This window comes from Micromys minutus (genome assembly GCF_963924665.1).
Source record: "Micromys minutus genome assembly, chromosome: 27".
NCBI lineage: Eukaryota > Metazoa > Chordata > Mammalia > Rodentia > Muridae > Micromys > Micromys minutus.
The window spans coordinates 36,899,697-36,915,539 of NC_137962.1; the positions used below are offsets into that span (position 1 = coordinate 36,899,697).

At 43.7% G+C, this 15,843-nt stretch overlaps 1 protein-coding gene across 3 annotated transcripts in view; it reads right to left on the reverse strand.

Annotated features, from left to right (window-relative positions):
* Positions 1 to 9,336: 9,336 nt before the first annotated feature.
* Positions 9,337 to 15,843, reverse strand: part of EP300 (EP300 lysine acetyltransferase) — a 56,990-nt gene continuing 50,483 nt past the window's right edge. For all 3 annotated transcript variants that reach the window (XM_080939146.1, XM_080939148.1, XM_080939147.1), the window contains 3 exons: positions 14,760 to 14,921; positions 12,816 to 13,097; positions 9,337 to 12,615 (listed from right to left, as the gene is read on the reverse strand). In XM_080939146.1, the coding sequence (XP_080795272.1) occupies positions 10,426 to 12,615; positions 12,816 to 13,097; positions 14,760 to 14,921 (2,634 nt within the window). In that variant the 3' untranslated portion in view covers positions 9,337 to 10,425. The remainder of the gene's footprint in view (positions 12,616 to 12,815; positions 13,098 to 14,759; positions 14,922 to 15,843) is intronic.

A 15,843-nucleotide genomic window follows, 5' to 3' on the forward strand; every position in this document is an offset into this window, starting at 1 on the left:
CAAAGGTGTTCTTGTACCGGAATGCTTAGCAGAAATGCCTGATCCCTCTTTCATCTCAGGCAGAAACAGGAATATTCTTAAAACCTATGTCTGCTCTCTGGGGCTGTTGAGATGGTGTCGCAGGCAAAGGGCCTTGCTGCATGAGCCTTACTACCTGAGTGCAAATCCCTGAGCCCACGACATACAGTTGGAAGGCGAATACCTACTCTACCACAAAGTTGCCCTGACCTCTGTGTCACACATATAAAACAAACACACATGAGCTAAATCAATAAATGTAAAAAAAAAAAAATTTAAAAAAGCCTAGGACTGGAAAAATGGTTCAGTGGTTACTGGCCACTTTCCCAGAGGTACCAGGTTCGATTCCCAGCACCCACGACACAACTCAAACATCTGTAAACCCAGTTATAGTGGATCCTACGGTCTCTTGTGATATCTGATGATGCCAGGCATTAACATGGTGCATATATATGCATTCAACAAAACACCCATATGCATGAATAAATTATAGTGATATATGTTAGAACCTTCAATCTAGGGGAGATGACTTACCCAGTAAAGTAATTGCTACATGGAAACCTGAGTTCTGTCCCCAGTGCATGATGAAGCATGCCTGCAATCCCAGCACTGGGTAAGCAGAAACAGAAGGACTCCCATGGCCTGCTGGTCAGCCAGCATAGTTGCAGCAGGTGGCGAGAGATTGAGGAAGACACCTGAAGCCAAAGTTTTTGCCAACTGGAGTATACACATGGAGTGAGTCCCTTGTATAACTTCCCTCCACATCCTGGGCTCTCGGGAATTGTGTGGCTTTACGAACATCTGAAATCAGACAGGTCTGGTTTAACTTATCTTACTTACTTGCTCCCACATGTACTCCTAGCTCCCTGCCTCTTTGTGTTGCCTTTTTATTTTTAAAATTTTATTTATTTACTTACTTATTTTATGTGTATTAAGAGTTTTGCTTGCTCATATGACTGTGCACCATATGTGTGGCCAGTGCCAACAAAGGCCAGAAGAGGGTATAAGATATCATGGAACTGGAGCTACAGGTGGTTATGAGCTGCCATGAAGTACTGGGACTCGAACCTGGTTCTCTGAAAGAGCAGCCAGTGAACTTAAAAACTGAACCCCCTCTCCAGTTCATTGTTATTGTATCCATTGTTTTGATTTTTTTTTCTTTTTTTGGTTTTTGAGACATGTTCTCACTATGTGGCTGGACTGGCCTTGAACTCAAAGAGATCCTCCTTTCTCTGGCTGGTATTAAAGTCAGGCATCTCCATTACTGGGTTTGTTACTTTTTTTTTTTTCTCTTTAAAGCCTTTAAGTCCAATCTGTACTGCCCTGATATTCCTCTTATAAAACAACCCACGGGGGGAGTGTGGTAGACCGACCAGGAGTCACACCGTAAAGAAAACCGACTCTCCCCCAAAGTCTGTCTACTGTCTTTAGTGCCTCATTTAGGGGTAGGAACACTCAGACCCCTCCCCACCCTGTGCAGGGTGTTGAGTGGCTTCACCTAGTGCAAGTCTTACACAAGCAACCTTGGCTGCTATAAAGTCACAGATGTGGTCCGGTTGCATCCTCAAGACATCATTTAGCTTTAGCCTCTTAAACATTTTTTACCAACTCCTCTTGTCCATGCCTCCCTGAGGTCTGAGGGTTGGTTATGTGTTTTGTCCTGTTTGAGGGTGAGCACACCATGAACACTGACTCTCAGGGCTGGAAAAATGGCTCAGCAGTTAAGAGCACCTACTGCTCTTCCAGAGGTCCTGAGTTCAAATCCCAGCAACCACACGGTGGCTCACAACCATCTGTAATGGGATCTGATGCCCTCTTCTGATGTGTCTGAATACTGTGTACTTATATATAGTAAGTTAGTAAATCTTTAAAAACAAAACAAAACAGCACTGACTCTCTGCGACCTGACTATTGGGTTTCAATGAGTTTGGGGGCTGTTTTGTTTTGTTGTTTTTTTTGTTTTTGGCAGGAGAGGGTATGAGCAAGGACTCATAATGTAGCCCTGGCTGTCCTAGAAGTTTCTTTTGTTTTGAGAAATTGTCTCTCACTAGAGCTCAGCAATTGATGAGCCTCTGTGGCCAGCAAGTCTCATTCTGCCCAGCACTGGGGTAAGAGGAGGATGCTGTATTAAGTACACAGCTTTTACAAGAGGTAAGATCCATGGAAAGGATCTTGTGTTTTCATGGAAAGGGTTTTATTGACTAGGCTGTCTTCACAGCCCTACATTAAAAGCTAATCTACACAAATGATTTCTTTTTTTTTCTGGTGATGGAGAGAGAATACAGGACCGCAGGCAAGAATTCAAACTTTGAGTTACAGTGACGCTGTCATTCTCTTGTCTCAAATCCCTGGCAGTTGGGCTTGGAGAGATGGCTGATCAGGAAGCAACATCTTGCAGAGGAACCAGCTTTGTTTCTCGGCATCCATGTTGGTCTGATCACTACTTGGACAGGCAAGGCTACACAGAGAAACCCTGTCTTGAAACAAACAGACAAAACAAAACAAAAACAAAAAATGCTCCTTTGGATTTCAAATAAATTCCTTAAGATTCAATGACATGGGTGGGCTATGTTCTCTTTCCCGCCTTCACGACTTTGCTAGGTGCATCCTTCTGTTCTGGGATGGGAGAACTAGAGGAAGGGATACAGTCTCCATAAAGTAAATGCCTTCATATATGTGTGTGTGTATGTATATATATGTGTGTGTGTATGTATATATGTGTGTGTATGTATATGTGTGTGTGTATATATATATATGTGTGTATATATATGTGTATATATATGTGTATGTATATATATACCTTAATTCTAGCCCTAAGGAGGTAGAGGCAGGAGGGTGAGCAGTTCAAGTTTATCCTCTGCTCCTCTGCTACATAATGAGTTTCAGCCACAGAGATCTGGGGGCTGTGTGTAGAACAAATGGAAGGTGGGTCAGGAGAAACAGCAGGAAGGACAATTAGAAACTACCTGTAATAAGGCAGAGGAAAATTATGGTAGCTTCAATCAGGGCAGAGGTAGATAGGGTAACAACCGTACGCATTTTGGGGATAGGAAGGAATGGAGAGTTTTTTAAAAGATTTATTATTATTATATACAAGTACACTATAGCTGTCTTCAGACATACCAGAAGAGGGCATCAGATCTCATTACAGATGGTTGTGAGCCAACATGTGGTTGCTGGGAACTGAACTCAGGACCTCAAGAAGATCAGTCAGTGCTCTTAACCGCTGAGCCATCTCTGCAGCCTGGAATTGAGAATTTTTTGAGCCAGGATCTTATGTGTCTCAGACTGTCTTTGAATTCACTATGTAAAGGGGGGACTACAGGCATTGAGGCAATCCTTGCACTACCTGGACCCTTATCTCAAACACAATAGAACTTTAGAAGGAATAAAAGAGCCTGGATGGGAAACGGAACTGTGAGTTGCACTGAGTTACAAAACAACAAAATGACATCACAATTAAAAGAGCTCAGGCAGGACTGCAAGACCTTGTGACTCTTGCCTATAATCTCAGCACTCAGGAGACTGAGGCAGGCACGATGGTTGCCTGAGTTTGAGGTCAACCCAGGCTCCAGAGTGCATCCCAGGCTATACAATGCTCTTTGTTTACAAACAAAAGAGAAAGAGAAAAGTGGTGGGGAAGTGGATCTGGAGAGATGGGTCTGTGGTTACGACTACTTGCTGCTCTTCTAGAGAACCCAAGTTCAGTCTTCATATCAGATAGCTCATAACAGCCTGGAAATCCATCTTCAGGGGATCGAACACTCTCATCGGGTCACTGCAGGCAATGCCTCAGGTAACACACTGACACAAACACAAACTACAAAAAACAAGATGGGTATGGCGAAGCTTGCCTTTAACCCCAGCACTCAGGAAGCAGAGGTAGAGGCAGGAGAATCACTCTGAGTTCCAGTCTGGTTCCAAACCAGCAAGGGCTACAAAGTGAGATCCTGTATTATTATGTTATTAACAATAATATAATAAATAATGATAAACCTGTTTTTTGAAAGACGGGAAGGCTGGAGAGATGGCTCAGTGGTAAAGAACACTGACTGCTCTTCCAGAGGACCTGAGTTCAATTCCCAGCAACCACATGGTGGCTCACAAACATCTGTAATGGGATCTGATGCCCTTTTCTGGTGTGTCTGACAGCTACAGTGGACTCATAAATAAAATAAATAAATCTTAACAAAAAGAAAGAGAAAAGGGAACATAGAAAGAGGTCACAAAGATTGGTAAGCAGAGCCCATACAAGATGGTTCAGTGGTTAAGGGCACTGGCTGCCCTCCAAAGGATCCAAGTTTTTAATTCCCTGCACCAACATGGCAGCTCACACCTATCTTGTAACTCCAGTTCCAGGGGATCCAACAGACACATGTAGGCAAAACACCAATGCGCATAAAATAAAAACAAATAATTCTATTAAAAAAGGATTGGTAAGTAGGTAGAAGCACCTTCTGAACAAGTCTGAATATCCCTGTAACCCCCAAAGTTGTCCTATGACTGCCAGGTGTGAAGTTTGGCATGTGGCAGCCTGCACAAACCACATACACAGAAGCAAACAAGTAACAAATAGGGAGCTCCCAGCCCTGGGTTTGATTGCACTGGCCCTCTGTACTTAGGGTGTGGCCGCTGAGAATGGAGGCTGAGAAGGCTCAGGGCTAGCCACAGACAGCTACATAGCAAATTCAAGGCCATCCCGGGCTACATGAGACCCTGTCTGGAAACAAAAACAAAATAATTGTGTGTAGTTGGAGACACCTATGATATAGATGAGTAAAGACAAGAAGGTATCTGGGAATAAGACCCAGACCTGAGGGCAGGAGTTGTAGAGCTTGGGTCATTTCCCATCCAGTCTGAGTGAGTCAGAAAATCCATCATCCCATCTTATCTTTCTAATCATAACGTGTAGCATCCTCTACTTCCAGAAAACTTTCTAGTTTTATGGTTGGGAAAGAAGAGCTGGGTCCCCAGTAACAGGAGCCGAGTTGAGACTTCTTTGTCTTTCTCTGCAGCTCCTGTGTCAGGCTGCACCCGAGATGCTGGTTGAGTTGGCCCCTTACACTAACTTTATTCCCTCTCCTCCTCAAAGCCTTGCCTTCTCCCTGTATCACTCTGTATCATCAGGGATCTCTGACCTGTCAATTTGTAATAGATCATTGAAAAAGTAACACAAATGGAGTTTCATACAGGACTTAAATCCCTTGACCTCAGGTATGAAGAGATGATGCCTCGGCTAACAGGGACCTGTGTCTGATTCCCAGCACTGTGGTATAACAGTTTTTTTTTTTGTTTGTTTGTTTGTTTTAAGATTACTGCATTCCATTTTAGCTGGCCCTGGTGTCCCTGGTCTTTAATCCCAGCACTTGAGAGACAGAAGCAGAGATCTCTGTGAGTTCAAGCTTAGCCTGGTCTATAATGCAAGTCCAGGACAGCCAGGGCAACACAGAGAAAAAAGAAACCTTATCTAAAAAACAAAACAAAAACAAACAAAAAAAAAAATAAAACAACCCAAACCTACCAACCAACCAACCAACTAACTGACTCATTCCATCTTACAGAGAAGTTCCTTAAACAGGGAGGTAAACAACAACAAAATAGCTTCAGGAACGCCCTGAAACTGACCAGATTCCCTAGGCTCCTCCCTGTCAGAGTAAACAGAGAAAGACCAGCTGCAGAGAAGACCTAGACAAGAGAGGCCTGTAAGAGGCTTGAAGAGAGAAGCTTTAAAGAGAGAAGCACCTTCTGCTCTTTGGCGCTGAATAGGTACGAGCAAACTAATACAGGCACAAAGAGTTTATCAAGTGTGGAGAAATGGAGGAATGCTTCATGGAAGAGCTCCAGGATATGGAAACCTGATACTTCAGAGAGAATGCCTAAGGATCAAGGGACCTAATTACGTTAACGCTTCCCATCCATGCATGCCTTGCACCTTCATTTGTGGAGAAAGCAATTGATAAAAATGGATGGAATCCTCTGGGTTCACCCGACACTGCTGAGAGCAGATGACAGCAGACCTTCAGAGCACTTCACCAACATTATCTTTGTTATATGGTGGTTCAAGATGTTGCCTTGTCCTGCCCACCTTCTGTATAAATGCACACACACCCACGCACATTCACAAAGAGTGCTAACATCAGAGTGTTTTGCCGATTTGGAAAGCCACTGGAAAGGCAACCAGTATATTCCATCTACCTTACAATCCTACTGGGGCTGGGTTAATTAAAAATAAATATGGGTTGCTAAAATAACAGTTAAAGAGTTTAAATCTAAAAGTACCTTACATGGGTGGGCAAGGACACTCCTGGAGGCCATAAGGTTACTGAATGGAAATCCCAGTGCCAGGGTGGGCTACCTCCCCGAGTTGCTCCCCAGGGAAGCCCCTAAGGCTTCTCCAATCATAAAGCTACAGCCTCAATTCTGACCACTGGTAAAGCTCTTAAAAAGTAGCTGTTACTGTGTTACTATTAGCTAGCCATGTTTATCATCACCCCCAAACCACAAAGCTCAGGGATTTTTGTAGAATAAGAGAGCACAAAGGATGTAAAAGCCTAATTAAGGAGTGGAGTATTAAGTCTCCTCAAAGATTAAAACATCCCATCCTGCAGAGGAGCTCCTTAAGCAGGGAGGTAAATAACAACAAAATAGCTTCAGGAACTCCCCGAAACTGAGCAGATTTCCTAGGCTCCTCCCTGCCAGAGTAAGCAGAGCGAGGCCTGAAGACCCAGACAAGAAGAGCTGCCTGCAAGAGGCTTAGGCAGGACAACTGAGACACCTGGTAATAAAGGATATTCTCTAACCTGTTGAGTTGCCTGTAAGCAGTGCAGTGAGCTCCAGGTGCCCAGCTTTGTGAGCCATATGTCACCCATGCTGGGTGATCTTTGGTGATGCAGCTGTCTCTGAGTCATTCTTGCTCCTGTAAGTAACCCCCCAAAACTCCTTAGTTCACTATGTTGGACTTAGTGGTATCTTAACGTTGGTCTGATGTGGGTTCCCTATTTTGAGCAAGGCCCTGATCAATCAGTAGCAGCTTGAATGCAATAACTTTCTGTCATCTGCATTGGCTAGGTGTTTGAGTTGGATCTAAGTTGACCCCATAACAAGTGCATAATTGTTTAACCTCCTCAGGGAAAGGTTTGTCATATAAGGAGCACAAATGGTGACTCATAGTGTTCTGTAACTCCTATTCTAGATCATCTGATGCTCTTATATGTGGTGGCACATATATACATAAACATATTTTTAAAAAAAGGATCAGTAGGCCAGTGACACACTCTCTTAATCCCTGAATACTGGAAACAAGAGTCTAGAGTCTAAGTGTAAGACCAGTTCAATTGACATACCAACCTGCAGCCTGTCCAAGGGTTATATAGAAAAGCCTTAAACTCACTTTTTCTAAGCCTTAAAAAAAATACTTATTTATGAGTACACTGTGGCTGTCTTCAGACACACCAGAAGAGGGCATCAGATCCCATTACAGATGATTGTGAGCCATCATGTGGTTGCTGGGAATTGAACTCAGGACCTCTGGAAAAGCAGCCAGTGCTCTTAACTGCTGAGCCATCTCTCCAGCCCTTCTAAGCCTTTCAATGATCAACAAACAGGATGAAAACACTGAGGTTGAGAACACCAGGGAAAATAAGAAGACTCACAGATCAGTCTGAGATAGTCAAGCTAACTAGATATGAGAAAGGCTTGAATTCCAGGAAGGACAACAAAGCTGGATGCATCAGACTCTGACCAGCTATCATTACCATCTCCACCAAATAAGAAAGTGTTAAAAGAAGCTGGCATGATGGTGCATGCTTTTAACCACAACACTCGGAGGCAGAGACAGGTGTATCTCTATGATTGAACAGGCTTGCCTGGTCCCCCTAATTGAGTTTCAGGACAGTCACTAGTCTCAAAAATAAATATACAGAGCCATTTGAGGGAGAACAGTTAACAGTAAGAACAAACTCAGGGCCTTTGCTTCCAAAAAAGCCCCGTTCATCTAGTGCACGGTGCCCACTCCTACCCCCCCCCCCAGAGGGAGACAATATGAGGGCACACAGCCTGTGAGCTAAGGTCAGGGAAACATGTTTATATCACAGGTCAGACCTGCCCCAGACACAGGTGTTGTGTCTACTGGTGAGCTGATGTGAGCCAGGGTTCTTCTTAATGAATGCTAGCAGGTTCACATCCATCTTACTTTAAGATAATGCTTTCTTGTTTCAAGACTGAAGTAATGAAGAATAAATATGAGTCATTAGTGTCAGAATGCCTGCAATCCCAGCACTCAAGACAAAGAAACATGATTGCTACAAGTCTGAGGTTAGGATTATAGGAGTGACTGTATTATAACAGTAAACCCTCAAGTCATCCATGGGTCTGAAAGCTGGCCTGGTAGATCCTTAGGTGCTCCCTGAATGAGTTGTCAGTAAAGAACTGACTCTGGCTAAGTTACAGTAATACAATTATTTAGTAATAAAATGTAATAATTTTTAAAGGGTCTTCTTTACAGGAATAGGAAGTCCTGAATCAAAGGGTAAAAAAGAGAGAGAAGAGTATCTGTTGCTCCTGGTTGTTTGGGAATTAGATCACGCTGCCCTCAAAGTCAGAGATGTGCCTGCCTCTGCCTCTTAAGTGCAGGGATTGCAGATGTGTGCCACCACAAAAGACTAATAGCAGCTTTTTCTGGGGACAGGGTTGTCTCGATGGTGTAACCCAGGCTGGCATGTGATGTTCTCATGGGGATTCTACATCTGGTAGCTAAGAGCTCCGTGACATTTGGCTGGTATAGATGACACTATCACCTAAACCTTAGAAAAACATCAAAATGTACTAAGCTATTATATGTATTTCCCTTTTTCTCTTGCCCTAAATAGTAGTGCTAAGTAGCAGGGTATTTTTTTTCTATTGTGCTGAGATCCATTAACTGGGTCTTCATGTACCTAGGCTTCATGTTCTCCAGTTTGCTACACAGTTGACAATGACTTCTGGCTCATCATCTGCTTCCACCTTTTAAGTACTGACTGCATTCCTAAGGCTGGTTGGGGGACTGACTTGTACTGTACCAGCTTCATCTCCAAGTGTTTTCTAAGACAAGATGAGTCCCAAAGAAGTGACACAAGGGCTGGAGAGATAGCTCAGTGGTTGAGGCACTGACTGCTCTTCCCAAGGTCCTGAGTTCAAATTTCAGCAACCACATGGTGGCTCACAACCATCTGTAATGGCATCTGATGTCCTCTTCTGGTGTGTCTGAAGACAGCTACAGTGTACTTATATATAACAAATAAATCTTTAAAAAAAAAAAAAAAGTGACACAAAGCCCAGGTGTCTGTCTCACACAGTTTATTTAACAATAGGTAATAAGAAATCAAATTTAACAGTCTATACAGTGATCCAAAGTTCATATTTATAAGTAATCAACCTTAATTGCATGATTTACAACAGTTGAGGGTTTTTGCTTTCTATTTTCAAGTTTTACAGAAAGTGTACGTGTGTGGGGGCAGAGTAAGGAAGAAAGCAAGTGAAGAAACCTCAGACATTTGCATGTTAAAATCACCCCACTGGAGTCATTTCTTACCCTCTTTTTTAAATTTTTCCTTTGTTAGATGTAAAAATAACAAAAAAATTCTCTCAAGAAACAGAAACCACAATATTATAATACATCAATTTGGCAGCTGCCCCTGTATATTATGAAAAAGTCATTTTTTTTTCTCTACATGTACAAATTATCTTAATACTTGAAGTTTTACCCTTAGACTTACGGAATAGAAAATTTTCTGGAGCACAAAAGTTGACTTGAGGGGTGGAAAGAGAAGGCTTTTTAATTTTTTTTTTTAAAATGTTTTTAAAAGAACAAACATCTTTGCACCCAGAGAAGAAAATTGGTATTTTAATATATTTATATATATTTATATATATATATATATAATGTAATTTTACGTAACATTAACCCCTTTTGTCCTCTGGTTTTAGAAATGTTCTTTTTTTTTTAAATTCTTTCATAAAGTGAGGAAAATAGGGAAAAATGTCAACCATCTGCACCAGTAAATAATAACTATTAATATTACATATTTTCATTAATTTAAAAAAAATAATAAAACCTATTGGAGGTGCAAGGTAGGAGCATATGGTTGGCTTCAGACCTCAGTTGCCTCCCAGTGCACACTTGAACCACACACACAAGGGGAAAAAGGGGCTGGGGTAACCAGCCATAACAAAAATATATTCTTTGTAATCTATTATCCCTCAGGTTCATCTGGCATGTTTGCTTTAAACCATAAATGGCTACTGCACAGTTCTTACATGTTCCAAGGAAAATGGGTCTTTTAGGCTAAGAAAGATTCAAAAAAATTGTTTTCAGTACAAAAAGTCTTAAGAGAAAATAATCTTTTGCTCCCAAAATACTACAAGGTGTCTCTAGTGTATGTCTAGTGTACTCTGTGAGAGGTTTGAATTCAAGTCTGCATTATCGGTGCTCAGTCCCAGGTCCGTGGCACTTGCACCGTGGAGGTTTGCCATGCCTGGATTGCTAGCGAGCTGTGAAAGCATTGAATTCTGGTCTGGGCTGGCAAAATGCCCTTGTTCCATGGGGTTGGCAGCCTGGGCAGCTACCAGTCCAGGATGTGGGGAACTGGTCTGTGGAGAAACATGGTGTGGAGAAGGCTGAGGCTGCATCCTCGGAGATGGACTGGAATGGGGGGGCTGAGACTGTGGTCGAGGAGAAGGGACAGGCTGGGGAGAGCGCACTTGATTGGAGAGAGAATTAGGGATTTGTTGACCTTGTAGGTGTGGGGACTGTGCCTGATTTGGGAGCATATGCTGCTGTGGGCTCATAGGGTTGGGCTGAGCAGGAGACCCCATCTGTTGCTGAAGAAGTCGCTGCTGATAAGCCTGTAGACTGGCTCCTGCCTCAGCCCCCAAAGCCTGGGGAAGCTGACCCATTTGTCCCATATTTCCTTGCTGCATTTGCTGCATGTGATGCTGCATTCGTTGTTGCTGCTGCTGCTGCTGCTGGGGTGGATAGCCAATTCCTTGGGGCTGCTGGAACTGGCTGTGGTTGGCCATTCCAGGGCCAATTCCTGGCCCTGCTCCCTGCTGTTGCATCATCTGACGTCTTAAGATGTCTCTGAACTGTGAAGGCATAGTATTGTGATTCATGTTCATTTGCTGAGCTTGGGGACTCATTCCTCCCATTGGTGGCTGGAGCTGCTGCTGAGGCTGCTGCTGGGGCAAGCCAGCTCTCTGGACACCTGCCTGCATAGGATTCATGTTCTGCAAGGCTGGGTTGGAGTGAACACCTTGCTGACCTGGCATGGTAGGTGGCTGCAGCCCTGGCTGTCCTTGGGGCATGCCAGGCTGTCCAGGGAGAGGCTGTGGATTAGAGTTGGCATACTTGGCAGCCCGCTGCTTGATGAATGCAGCCAACAGTTGGGGGTTGGCATGAAGGATACTAAGCACCTGTTGCTGCTGTAAGGGAGAACTGGGAGACCTGAGAGTCCGCAAAAGGTTTTGTAAGGCTTGTTGAGACACAGTGCCTGGCTTGAGAGGGCTCACACCTACTTGGCCCAATCCTGGTTGTGGAGCCATGTTCAAAGGCTGACCATGCTGGGCCACTGACATCATGGCTGGCCTTGGCATCCCTGACTGCATCTGCTGAGGCTGGGGCATTCCTCCTTGGGCCCAAGGTGGCTGCTGCTGCATTCCTGCAGGACCCATTCCTGGATCCAAATGTCCACCAGGACCTCTGGCCATAGGTGGGTTCATGCCCATAGGGGCCATAGGTGCCATCTGGGACATCTGGTGTTGGATTGGCCTCTGGAAAATTTGTACATGGGCCATCTGGCGCTGTGTTTCTGCTGCCCTCTGAATCTGCATTGCCATTTCTACTGCTGCAGGTGGAGGCCCTGGAAGGGGAGGCTGAGTAGTCTGAGGTGGGGTTGGCGGGGTTACTTGGCCTGGTGCCTTACCCTGGGACACAGGGCCAGCAGTTTGAGTCCTGGGTAAGTAGGGTGTCATGTTGTTGGGAGGCGTGGGCTGCGGCTGAGAGGCAGATTGGGGCTGGGGTGTCTGTGGGGTGGCTGGCTGTTGGCCAGTCGGGGTAGTTGGAGTAGCAGGAGTTGGGGACGGCAGGCCCTGCTGCTGCCCCGCCACGCCAGTCCGTTGCATGCTGGCCATCCTCCTGCGGAGCATCTGAGCCTGTTGGAGCCGGTGCTGCAGCTGTTGCTGCCGGAGCTTTTGCTTGATGTTGAGGCAGAATGGCACCGGGCACTTATTCTCCTGGCAGTGCTTGGCGTGATAGCAGCAAAGGGCAATAAGCTGTTTGCAAATGGGGCATCCACCATTGGTTTTCCGTTTGCAGCCTTTGGTGTGCTGCACAACCCTCTTCATCTTCTGGCAGGAAGGCAGAGAACAGTTGGCATTGCGGCACTGGCAGGCATGCACTAGAGACTGGATGCAGCGTTGGATGCTCAGGCGGCGAGAATCTCCTGGGCTCTGTGTAGCTGCAGCTTGCTGGTTATTGCTCTCATCATCCAAGCCGAGGCCTAGTTTCTCCATTTTGTGGTCATGATTTTTAGTGTTATAACAGGTGATACACAGGTCATAATCCTGAAGGAGAAACAAAACAAAACAAGATGCAGGTCAACTATGGAAGACTGAAATAAAAGTTCCTTTTATAAAACAAAATCAATCTCTTCAGCTCTGTCACTCAAACAAGAGGGCAGATGTTTGTAACACATGTCTGTATCACAACTCATACAATAAAGACCATTGCAGCCTGTCCTGTCCTTCCCACATGCAATACCTACCTCACACACAGTGCAGTGCCAGCGTGTTTCCACATGGTGCTTGCACTCATTGCAGGTGTAGACAAAGCGATCTTGACTCTGTGTATGCAGCTCCACCAGCATGCACATGGTAGACCACTGGGCTCTTCGAAGTGAAGAGAATTCCAGGTGCTTATCCCTTGCAAGGGTGAGGAATGCATCTCTACCATCCATCAGGTCACAAGGAATGAGTGGGTCAGGATCAACAATGGGAGGCAGGGAGTTGGGAGCAGGACAAGCGATGAGACGGATTACAAAGAAGACCTGCCAACAAACAAGCTCATTGTGACTCTTGAACTACGATCCACTGCAATAGAAAGGCACCAGAGGAGAGGAGAGCACGGCAGGAGTGGGTTAGCTAAAGCCCTTCTCCATCCTTGTTCTTTGTGAAACTTTAAAGAACCTAAAACTCAAGCCAGGAATAGTAAGTGGCTTACACCTTTAACCAAAGGACTCAAGAGGAAGAGGCAGAGTTTGAGGCCAGCTGGTCTAAGAAAGCTGCAGGACAGCCATGGCTGTTACATAGAAAAACATCTTGAAAAAACAAACAAAACCTCAAGACTCATATATCCAGGGGCTAGAGAGATGACTCAGTGATTAAGAGCACTGACTGCTCTTCCAGTGATCAATTCCCAGCAACCAACCATATGGTGGCTCACAACCATCTGTCATGGGACCAGATGCCCTCTTCTGATGTGTCTGAAGACAGCTATAGGATAGTGTGCTCACATACATAAAATAAATAAATTTAAACTCATATATCCTGTTACTTCATTTCAGTTAAACTAAAAAAAAAAAAAAAAAAAAAAAAAAAGACCAATATAAGGCTAGGTGTGGTAGGATTATGCCTTTTAATCCCAGTACTTAGGAGGCAGAGGGATCTCTGGGAGTCTATAAAGTGATAATTAAGGCTGTTACACAGAGAAGCCACATCTTGAGAAGGAAAACAAATATAAGATAAAAAGAAACTAGTTATAATTTTATTTTAAAATAGAGTTGAACTGCGATAAGAAAAAAAAAAAATGGGTTGGGGATGTAGCTGAGCTCAGGAGCCTGGTACTATGTATGATTAGACTAGGCATTTAAGACTGTCCTCACTAGACAGTGAGTGGAAACCGGCCATAACACAAAACAACTAATTATTTCTTTCTTGCTTATCATGATTTGCTTTCATTCCCCAGGTTCTTAGAAAAGCATACTAAAGGAGCAGAGAACAGTGGCTCAGTAGGGTTAGGCATTGCTCTCTGTCACTAGTTGCTTTTGCAGGAGACCCAAGTTCTATTCCCAATACCTTCATGGTAGCTGTCTAACTCCAGGTGCAGGATTTGGTATCCCTTTTGGCAAGCAAAACACCCATACACATAAAACTTAATAAATAAATAAGTCCATGTGAGAAACACTGTAATTGAGTTTTAATTTAGAAGGGGATTTAAATATGGGAATATGATTATGAATGTTTCTGAGTCGGTCTTAAATCTAACATTAAGCATTATAACAAACTGTAATGAGTGGGGCTCTAAGTAACACGAAACATTTGAAAAGCAAATCTGAAACCATGTTGGCACATGCCTTCAATCTGAGAACTAGGAAGATAGAGGCAGGTGGATCAATGTGAATTCAAGGCCATACAGGGGGTTAAAGAATAAGACCCTGTCTTAAAAAAGTCAGAAACCCAAGAAAATCTATCAATATGATTAGACAAACCATGCTTATACTTTAAGACACAATGCAACATCTAGTAAATCTATAAAAGCCTCTTAGTTACATTTTCTGACAAGCAAACTCTATATGCATATTCTTTTCATCCCAATCAAACCCTGGAGTTCCCTCCCAATTTCCAGCAACCTGAAGTTCATCATGCCGGCTAAGGTGAGCAGTTCAGAACCCCGCTTGCCATATCCTTCTACCCCCGTAGCTGCCTCTCACCTCTTTATGCTTTTCCATGGTGGCATACAGTTTCTGAGAAAGGTCATTAGATACATTGGGCATACCAGGCTTCTTCTTGTTGCCCCTACTCAGGCTGCTCTTGTTTTTGCTGGTTTTCTTGTTATTCTTTTTCTTAGCATTTTTGCTGTCTCCTTTTGTTACCTGTAGGGCAGCACAAAGGAGAAAGGAAATGCTAGGTTGTTAGAACAGATCTGGAAATGAGATGAAGGTAAGACGCTCTGACTCTGGGCTGGTAGCTTTTTTTTTTTGTTTTTGTTTTTAGTTTCTGTAGCTGCTTACCACCTACTATTTTCCTTTTAATGGTTCTCCCCCCATCCCCCCTTTTTAAACTTACAAGCACAGGTTTAACTTTCTTTTTTGGTATGTGTATAGCTTAATGAATGTATACTATCTCTGCGCAGGGTCTTTTATTAGAGGTTGTTGAAAAGTTATGAGATTTTAGCTGTGGGTATAGAGAACAGAATTGAACTGGGTTCTTCTTGAAGAACAACACTTACTCTGGAGTTCTAAGCAACCTTTCTAAATTGCCTCCAACAAAGACCAAGCTACATTATGGAAATAAAGCTCATATACTTGTGTTTTTAGAAAAAGCCTCAATTTGCATGAATTGAATCTCAGCACTCAAGAGACAGAGGCTGGCAGATCTCTGAATTCGACAACAACCTAGTCTACAGAGTGAGTTCCAGGACAGACAGGGCTACACAGGGAATTACTTATCTCCAGATTTAAAAAAAAAGGAGAAAAACACAGAAAGAAAAGCCCCAGTTTTCAGAAGCCATTGACTCAAGCGTCCAGATTAGAGACAAGACTGAGTGAGTACCACCATGGCTGGTGATCAAGAAAGAGGAAAACCAGCAAACTGACATGTACGATGACCAATTCAATCATGAAGTTAACCAAAGGTTAAAGCATCCTGGTAAATGGAGGGAGGGAGAACACAAGATAGAAGATAGGTACTGCCATGATTGCTTTAAAAACTTTCATTATTTTGGTGCTGGAGCCCACACATCTAGGGCCTTTGTATTTGTGCGTACCTCAGCACACACCTTAGACATCCAAGGTC